The following is a 10,040-nucleotide window of genomic DNA, read 5'->3' as shown; positions in this document are numbered from 1 at the left end:
CAGGCTGCCCAGGGAAGTGGTTGAGTCACCATCCCTGGAAGTATTTAAAAGGCGGGTAGATGAGGCGCTTAGGGACATGGTTTAGTGGGCATGGTGTTGTTGGGTTGATGGTTGGACTCGATGATCTTGGAGGTCTCTTCCAACCTTTAATGATTCTATGATTCTATGATTCTATGATTCCCCACCAACCCCTCGTTGTTGGTGAGAACAAGGTCCAGCATAGCACCTCTCCTCATTGGCTCCTCTGCCACTTGGAGAAGGAAGTTATCATCGACGCAACACTGACGCATCTTGTCCAACCCCCCTGCTCAAGCAGGGCCGTCTAGAGCCAGTTGCCCAGAATAATTGAGCAAAGAACCTGCTCTGTTGGGTCTTGGGGTCAGTGCTGGTTATAACTCTTCTCTGATGCAAGTTTTCATTAGCAGTAATCACAGAAGAACATGATGTTCCGGTACCATTCTTAAAGGGAACTGATAAGTTACCTGAGAATGAACTCACAAAACAGCAGAGTCAATACCTTCAACTGAAAAAATAAAGCAGCGGTAGTGTCAGTGGCGGGACTAAATGTGTTTGTTTTCCATAGTGCCTGAAGAACATTGGATGGGAGCTCAGCATGACATGAAGGGACCAGATGCCTCTTTCTTTGTTGAGCCACCAGGTAAAAATAGTTTTGACTTGATCTGCAGGAACTGTCTATAGAGAGTTTCTGAACAGCAGAAGCAGAGCTTCTCTTGTCTGCCTTTTCAAGAAACAAAAGGCACTAATGGAGTGAAGTGGGACCTGACCAAGAAAAACACTGTTTCTGGTTCTCAAATCAATTTAGAAGAAATGCGTGTTTTAGAGAGATGTTACTTAACACGTTTTCTGGTTTAGTGCTTTAAGGGGTGGGGAGAACCCTGCATTTATGTAGACAGTTTACTTCTAATTTAGGGTAACAAATTTAGTATATGCAGTTCCAAGTCCGCTGTCAGTAGATACTAGTGGCATGCCCTTTTAGGGCATATCATGTCGCAGGGCTTTAACCCACTGAAAATATGCCCTTTCATGGGTTTTGGGGAATTAAGTTAGCAGATGCAGATGTGTGCAAAAAAAATACGTTCAGTAGCAAGCTCTGTAGATTCCAGACTGTCTCCATTCTGTGCGTCTCCATTACAGTGAACGTACTTTAATTTCCAGTTGGGATGTGTGTTCAAGCATTACTTGACGCTAAAATAATAAATAGGGTGAATAAGATTTACTCTTGAAAAGAAACTCTAAAACTGGAACTTTACTACAGTCAAGGATTCTAGTTTTTGTACACACAGAGTCAAATCTGCTGACTTGAGTGGTAAGTCAGAGCACTTGTGTTTATTGCTTCTGAGCGTCGGTGCAGCTGAGGGCACCAACAAACATGATTTTGGCTCATGCATTATCAACAGAATTTTAAACTAAATTCTAATTGCAAACCTGTGTATTCTGTTCAATTATCTTTAGATTCTGGTTACAGTTAAATCTTTGAAGCTCCACTGAGACAAAATTCTGTTGTGGTTGCATGTATATTACAATACTTGATCCATAATGGGATCTTTATTGCCAATTTTGGTGAACAAGCAAAGAAGAGAGTAGTTTAACACTGGTCTTAGGTAGAAAGTGTTTCTGGAGCTGGTGGCTCTACCTAGGGCTCAGGCTAGAACTGGGATGCTTTGTAACTGAACGTTCCTCGATTTTTGTCACAGCAGTTGCTTCTCTCAAGATACAAGTGTTTTCCTAGGCATTACACAAACTAGTCTTCTGAAAATTGAAAATAAAAACTGATTCTCTTTTGGTCTGATCCTACTGAAACGCTGCATCGGAGGAGCTTACTCATCAGGGTTGCTGCTGCAGGCAGCACAGACCAGGCAGCACCTTGAGAGGGTGATTCACATCCTGGCAACTCCAGAAGAGAAAGCTGTTTGCTATGATCTGAGTGCTTAATCAAACTTCGTTTTGTATGCCCAGTGCCCCCCATGGTGACTGAAGCAATAAAGCCGAATTTGCCGGAAAGCCCTGCAGCAGTGGCTCCTGGTTTTGTTCCTACTGCAGTAACAGCATCCCTAGGAGAGGCTGAAGCTACTGATGGACCAAAAGATGCAGCATCAGGTAAAGTTGCCTCAGTCTAAAGATTGGTGCTGGGTTTAGGCCCTTCATGAGCAAGCTGTAATGGTGGAAGAAGACCTGGGATTGCCTCTTCTGGAGGAAACACAGCAAGGTATTAACAAATTCCATTGTGGCTAAAGGTTTATGATACCTGAGTTGTCTTGGTGAGAAATAGCAAGTCTACTTACCTGACTTTTCAACTCTTGTGTGACAGTCCAATAACTGATTTAATGATTCTTTAATTTCTCAAAATTTTAGCTCCAGAAAAATGTTAAGGTGTGTCAAGAACGTGGTTATACCACGAGTCTGATGCTATATATAAATACCTTGAAAACTCTCCGCTTTAAATACTCTCTTTAAAACAGAGTTTTTAAGGTATTTATATACAGCATCAGACTCGTGGTACATTTGGCACCAGTCTTTGGTTTCTTTATGCTTTATTCCAGTACTTTCCATGATTCACCAGGAAACATCCATACTGCTTTTAATATCCATTTCTTTACTGTCTTTTTCTTCTGTAAAATCACAGTCTTTAAATTTTATTTCGGAGAGGATCATGATATCACTTAAAAAAAAAAAAAGGCAAAACCAAATGAAAGCTAGTGCATAATGGATCTTTTTGGTTTGGTTCACTGGAATATTGGTTTTATCTAAATGGGTCCTGAATTGCTATTTTAAAAGGGACTTTTTCAGTTTTTCCAATTTCTTTCCTTATTCAGTTTAAGTATCTTAAATTAAGATTTAATGTATTTTTCCATTGTTTGGGGAGGATATTTTTAGATATGACTCAAACAATGGGTAGAAATTTTTTTTTAACATCTACTCAGCAATATATCTGAGATGTTCAGGTCACCACGCTGCATCACACAGAGTATGGGTAGTGCTTGGGGCTGTTGAAATTAATAGCTGCAGAAGAGAAATCTAGTGCTTCTGGCTTTTGATAATTGTAAAAACTCGCCTCTAGACAGCTGAAATATTAAACTAAAACTGACTGAAAAAACTCCTTTAAGGGGATCTTATGAAAATGCTAACTTAAATGCAGAGGTTTGACTGTACTGTGAACTGACAAATGTTATTTTGAAACTAACAACTCAGTGTTTAGTAGCTATTATGTAAAAAATGAATGAGGCCAAGTTGGGCATGAAAGAATAAAGGGCAGCTGGTGACTCACTGGATGGCAGTGTCTTTTGTGTCAAGAATGCCAGTGCTTCTGCTCAAGTTGCAGCACCATACCACCCGTGAACAGCATAAACAATATTTAAAAAGAAGTGTGTATGGCTCTGGAACATTTCAGGACTTTTTCCGCTGTTGAAATACACAGCTGGGCTCATAAAGGTGACACCAAAAGTTTCGGTGTCCTGCTATATAGGAAAAAACCCTCATTGCGATTCCTGTATGTATTCTGTTGGAATGCGTTGCTCACAGTGGATCCAGCAGCTCTGGCCTCTTGCCAGCTACGTAGCATCAGGTAGTTTTTAAATGAAAACAATGCATCTTTTGGCTGATGTATGTTAGGAGCAGACGGATGTCTAACACTGTAGTCAAGGATACAAAACAAGGCACATGAAGCTGTAGTAGGAAAAGTACTTGGGTGCGTTGAGGGGTGTCATAAAGACTAGTGCAACTTGAGTGCACTGGTGTAAGCGGGGGGAGTAAGCGATGCTGAAAGACAAGACGACAGACAGGGAGCGAAAGCCCTGTCTTCTCTAGTCATAAAACCACACTGTCAGGTGTTTACATTCTGAATTTTTTTGTTGATTTCTGTGACGTGTGTTTCTGTAGCAGATGCAGCGTGTGTTCCTGCCTTGGATGTCATGTCTGTTTCTGCAGAAAAAGCTGGGTCCGTTCTTGCAGGAGACACCAAGCCTCCTCAAACTCTGGATGCTGGGTTTGCACCTACAGCAGAAGCCAACCCTCTTCAGGCTATGGATGTTGGGTTTGCTCCTGCGCCACAAGCCAAGCCTCCTAATGCTATCAATGATGCATCCGCCCCAGTGGCAGATACTGGCTTCACCCCGGCAGCAGATGCTATTTCCCCCTATGCTACGGATTTGGAGTTTGCCCCAGAAGAAGACGCAGGGTTTGCCCCAGCAGCAGATGCAGAATCTCACCATGCTATGGACTTTGCATTTGCCCCAGCAGCAGATGCGGAATCTCACCATGGTATGGATTTGGCATTTGCCCCAGCAGCAGATACTAAATCTCATCATGCTATGGATTTCGCATTTGCCCCAGCAGCAGATGCGGAATCTCACCATGCTATGGATTTGGCGTTTGCCCCAGCAGCAGATATTAAATCACATCACGCTATGGATTCTGAGTTTGCACCAGCAGCAGATGCAGAGTTTGCCCCTGCAGCAGAAGTCAACCATCGTCATGCTATGGATTCTGGGTTTGCTCCTGTAGCAGAAGCCAAGCCTCTTCCTGCCATGGATTCTGGGTTTGCCTCTGCAGAAGCTAAGTCTGTCTCTGTAGCTGACACCAAGGTTGCTGCATCTGAAGAGCTGATGACATCTGAGTCTTCTCTTGAGCAAGACAAGTCACCCTTCGACAAACCTCTTGCAGGTGAGCATGTATGCCTGGAAGCTTCGTTCAGGCTTGAAACAGCATGGAAAGTGGTGTGAGAAGGCCACTCTAAGTTGGCATAGCACTAGCAGCAACAGTCCTGGTAGCACATAGCGATGGCTACATGGATGCACAATTGTCGTAAGACTGTCAAATAAAACGCATATTTTTTTAGTAGTTAAGATGATGATATGCCTTGCACAAAACATCTTAAGCAGAGCTCAGTTCTGCTGTCAAGATACAGACAGAGGAAGTGCTTCACAAGGATTTTTCGCTTATAAAATATAAACCTAGAATATCTTGATGTTTGGGGTTTTTTTTACTTGGCATTCTTAGTAGTGATGTATGGGGTTTTTTTTAGGACAGCCATAGAGACATTTTAGTTAATCCCTGTTAGTACTTACTTTTGTATCACTATCGTCCTCAGCATATACTGAAATCTCTGCAAATCCTGTAGGACACAGTGTTTTCAAACAAAACTTCTTATCTTGAAAATAGTTTCTGAATAGACTGATAGGGTTTGTTGATAATTTGGTGACATTTCTTTGGAATGCCTATAGGCGTCGAAATGGCGAGGCAGGCATTTTGGTTTTTTCCATGTGGTGGACAATGGATTTTCTGTGCTGCATAGATTTCTCAAAGGACTCTGTACCTTCAGAGAGAAAATGACCGTCAAAATATAACAAATAGTACTGGGCAGAGGCAGTGTATGTGGATTGATTGCAGAAAGAGTTGGAGTGAGATATTTTCTTTCCTTTCTTACTTTCTAATACTCTCTAGTTTAATGATAGGAATAAATTTCAAAAGAGACGTTTCAACAAAAAAAAAATCCCTACTAGAATATAGTAACTGAGGTATAGGTGCGTGAATGAAAGAGTAAATACCAGACAATACAGGAAGACTTGCTTTAGCAGAACACTTAGGGTTTCAGGAGGGGAGAGCTGCTAGAAAGTGAGCTTAAAAAGCAGATTACCACTGTTTTGAAAGTGAGGAAAACCTTTAGTTTCTTGTGGAAGATAGGTGAGGAAGTGTGTTGTTTGTTTTTTTTTTTTAATCTTGCCTAATCTGATCTAAATTAAAAACAATATGGATTTTTATTCTTTACATTCTGTTTGCAGAAGCAACTGTAAACGTGGAACAAGAATCAAAAGTCCCAGAAGCTTGTGTTGATCTTCTAGAGAAAGCTAAAGACAGCAGACCACCGCCCAGCCACCATGAAGAGCATCTTCCAGAACAGACTAACCATCTTTCAGAACCAGCAGGTGAGAAACGCAAACCACAGTATAAAACTGGAGCCAGCACGTTGCTATCAGCTAATTCTGCCCCGCCACCTAAGTTCTTTCTCACGGACACCATTCTCCTGTCCTTATCAAGGAAAAAGCAACAAAGGTTTAATTTCAAGAAGGTTATTAGTGTGTGCTGACATGGGGACTGTTATAAATAGATGGTAGTCTTAACATTTGAAATTACCATCATATGACTTGTCTTTTTCTTCCTCGTCCATAGTTGTTGTACCAATGTCTGTCATAATTTTTATTTCTATTTAAAACTTAAATAAAATTAGTTACATATAGAACTGTTCTCCGGTGTAATTATGTCTTACAAATTAAAACTTGTTATAATTATGTATAGCTAGGAATTTTGTAGTGTCTGCATGAATATATTCTAAGGTATATATGAATACTAGATGATTAGCATTACATAGGGACTCCAGGCTGGAGTATATTCTGGATTTTAATTCCAGTGGGAAGCTGGTATAGTCTGAATTAATTTGATTACGAAGAGGAAAAAAAGAGACCCCAAACCCTTACCCTGTGCTTAAGTCCCAAGACAGTCTTTGTTTCATGTTTTACCTCCACCTTGGCATGTCTGCCAAAATATAAAATTGCTGCTTAAAATGGGATTGTGAGGAGATAATACATAGTAACTACCATATCTTATAAACTTCATTCCTATTAAAAATAAAATAAAACCTGTACCCTTTCCAAGGGCTTGCTTTTAAACTGCAGGTTGCCTGTATTCATAAGGATTGAAGCATTCTATTCATGTTTTTCATATTTCAGCTCCAGTAGAAGCAAAAGAAGCCGTTGCACTAGAAAATAAAGACCTCCTTCAAGAAAAATCTGTTACTACTGTGGATGTTATTGTTACAGAGAAACAAAAGGAGGAGGCTGAACACAACCATGTCCAACAAGCAGAATCTCAGCAAGAAAAAACCCTGCAAGAGCCCACAGGTAGAATATAAATAATTCAATTTTAGAATGGAAATATCCTCTGTGAACTATTCACCTTTTCCTACTGACTGCGTTGCCACTTGAGCAAGCAGAAGTCTTTTTTGCACCAAGCAGCTGTGCGGTTCTTTGCATTCATCGGTGATTCTGGTTGCATTTTGCCTCTAATCCCTGCCCTCTTAAATACTCTTTTCCCCTCCATGTTCACCGGACTAAAAGCCCAAATACGGGTGCTACTAGTACTTTATCACTGGGACTGACTTATATCTTTTCTGCTGTAGAATTTAAAAGCTCACCATCTTTTTGCCATTACAGCTAGCTTTTTATTTTGGTATTAAAAAGGATCATTAATTCTTATTACAATACTCCTAGTAAAGACCTCCTTCCAAATTGGGTTTTGTAATTACCAAAGGAAAATGTAATTTTTTTCCTGCTCTGCTAACCCAGCCTCTCCAATGAGTTGTTACTGCTTCCACTTGTGACTGGAGGCTGATTTGTGGGCCAGGGCACTGACAAATGACTGATGCTCTCTTTAAAATCAGTGGCTTGTAGCTAAGGAAACCTAGCGCTGCCTATAACGGAGTACAGCAAATGACTTCTGTTACGGAGGTTCTGCCTTCCCCTGCTTCCACCGTGGGCGCTGTGGGAAACTCAGCTCTTTTGCTCCCCCTTCCCCATTATGCCCCTTCTCTCTTTCCTAGTCTCGTCTTTCCGCTAAAATTCTATTTTCACATTTTGGAAGGATGCCAGCTAGAGATATAAAAAGTAGATCTGTTATCTTGTCTTGCTAAGACAAAATGGATCCTTAATGCATTTTAAAAAAGCGATAGCATGTCCTTACAAGAACTGTTGCTTTTTGGTGGGGTAAGAGCATGTATCAGGAATTATGTATTTTTAAATAGCATTGACGTATTTATCAGTAGTAGTTTAAATAGGTTTTGCGTGTAAATGTCTATCCCAGCCCTACTGAGGTGGCTTTAGAATTAGTGTGGTATCAGTGTTGGAAAATTCTGCATATATGACTGTATGGACTGTTTTAGATGGCTAAAATCACATATATACTACAGTTATTTTTTTATAAAGCAAATAGTCGCTTTGATGTTTGAGCAGGCTTCCTGTATTCCAGGTCTACCTACTGCACAAATAAGGCAAGCTAACAAATCAAGTGAACGCAGGTTTGGCAGAGCAAAACCTGCACCAGTGCCTATTACAGATGTACCAGAGGAACGTCTAATAATTAGTCTCCCGCAACAGAAGAGTACTGACCCAAAAGTAGACCCCTGTTCTGTAGTGGAACTTGGATGTGTTGCTGGAACATCCCCTCGCACTAGGGTTTCACATAAAAAGGCAACTGAGCAGCCATCCAATGTGCTGTCGGAGTTTGTGGAGAGCTGCAGAGATGTACCAAGGGAGAGCTGGCATTTGGAAGGTTCTCTGGCCATTGTGAAGAAAAAGAAAAAGAAACCAAAACAAAAGAGAAACCAGCTGCCAAGAACAATGGAGTTCTGGGATGAAAATGTAACAGTCTCAAAAGCTCCTAGAAATTCTCCATTTGCTGTTGAATTGCAAAAAACAGATGTCTGTCCCGTAATGCCTGCTGAAGCTCGCAAAGAGCAGTCAATTGCCTCAGGGAAGGGAAGCAGAGTTTCGCATATGCCAAAGGATGCTAAAATAATAACTGGAAGTCATATCCTGGATGAGCAAAATGCCTTCTCAGTGCCAGCACCAGGACAGCAGGCCCAAAAGCCCAGCATACCGTTAGAATCTGTGTTGGATGCAAAAAATGGGGACGTTGGTAAAACAGAAGGAATGAGAGGTGACAGCTTGATGTTGCAATCTAAAGGCAAAAGAAAAGAGGTTCCCTTGCAGCAGGTAGGCAAGACTAAGGTGGGGGAATCTGTTACAGCAAAGGTGCCAACCAAGCCTACGGAAAGAGATTTTCTTGATAAAAATGAGAAGAGGGAGTATAAGGAGTCAAAATGTGCTGACCTGCCGCCACCTCTTTCAGAAGCGATCAATCTAAGCAAAGTAGAAGCTGCTTTAGAGACCAAACCTTCGGAATTGCTCCTTTCTGATAAAGATACGGAGGCTAAACACACATCTCCCAGGTGTGAAGCATTCAGTTACACTGTCCACCATGAGCTTCAGGGTTCCAGTGGGTCACTGGAAGAAGCAGCAAAGAAAAGAGGTAGTTGTGAAAAAAGCAAAGGGGTTGAAAATGAATCCCTCAAACAGCCTGCTCTTCTAGAGGCTGCGGCCCCGTCGGACAAGCTTCCTAACGAGCCAAAGGCAGCTGATGAAACTAAAACAGTGTCCTCTGATAAGCGCATGGCTGTTGACTTTAGTAATGCAGAGGGGGTATTGAAGACTCCAACAGATACTACTAAAACACCTATTACACCATTAGTTTTACCAAAACCTGAGGAAGTTACTGCTTTGCAAAACAGAAAGGCTGACGGTTTTTCAGAGCAGCCATTTCTTCTGTCAGTTAAGTCTGATGCAACCAAACATCCCGCCTCTGCTGAAGCAGTGGACAGAGTGATGGTAGCAGATTCCCTTGATAAAAACAAAGGGAAAGGATTTATTACGGTAGAGCAGCAGACTGGAAAAGATCCCAATATTGCACATGGGATGGACAGACCTAAAAAAAAGCGTGGTGAAGGGAAAGTAAAAAAAATCAAAAGCTTCTCTGAGCAGATGATGCTTTCGGAGGACGTAAGCAAACTCACTGATGGAGTGAGGACAGATGAGACTACAAAAGAAACAACTTTCCCTGATAACCGCAGAGGTTTTAATGCAAGAGGACCTCTGTCTGTAAGCATTACACATGCTTATCCTGCAGACAAGCCAAAAAAAAGAGGTAGTGATGGAAGAGGTAAAAAAGGTGAAAGAAGTTTTTTCCAGCAGCCTTTTCTTGAGAATAAGATGGACCCAAGTAGTTTTCCTGACATAATTGATAAAACTAAGGAAGTGAGTGATAAAGGCAGAGAGAGGGGCTGTATTACTGCTGAGTGTTTTCAGGAGAATACATCAAATGTAACTAAAAGGCAAAGGTCAATTGAACTGGTAACAGAGAAGCCTAAAGAAAGTGTTGGGAAAAATGAAATAGCTGATGTGGGTGCTTTAGAC

The 10,040-nt window shown here is 41.3% G+C and overlaps 1 protein-coding gene across 4 annotated transcripts in view; it reads left to right on the top strand.

The window, feature by feature from the left end:
- Positions 1-10,040, top strand: part of LOC103916190 (microtubule-associated protein 4-like) — a 104,798-nt gene that overhangs the window by 94,604 nt on the left and 154 nt on the right. For 2 of the 4 annotated variants that reach the window (XM_009323144.1, XM_009323145.1), the window contains exons 8-13: positions 584-658; positions 1,978-2,118; positions 3,898-4,680; positions 5,799-5,942; positions 6,744-6,914; positions 8,038-10,040. In XM_009323144.1, coding sequence (XP_009321419.1) covers positions 584-658; positions 1,978-2,118; positions 3,898-4,680; positions 5,799-5,942; positions 6,744-6,914; positions 8,038-10,040 — 3,317 coding nt within the window. The remainder of the gene's footprint in view (positions 1-583; positions 659-1,977; positions 2,119-3,897; positions 4,681-5,798; positions 5,943-6,743; positions 6,915-8,037) is intronic. The other 2 variants (XM_009323148.1, XM_009323147.1) reach the window with 2 other exon arrangements.

This window comes from Pygoscelis adeliae, unplaced genomic scaffold, assembly GCF_000699105.1.
Source record: "Pygoscelis adeliae isolate BGI_AS28 unplaced genomic scaffold, ASM69910v1 Scaffold444, whole genome shotgun sequence".
NCBI lineage: Eukaryota > Metazoa > Chordata > Aves > Sphenisciformes > Spheniscidae > Pygoscelis > Pygoscelis adeliae.
The sequence above is the reverse complement of the archived record's forward strand: the minus strand, read 5'-3'. Positions and strand labels throughout refer to the sequence as shown.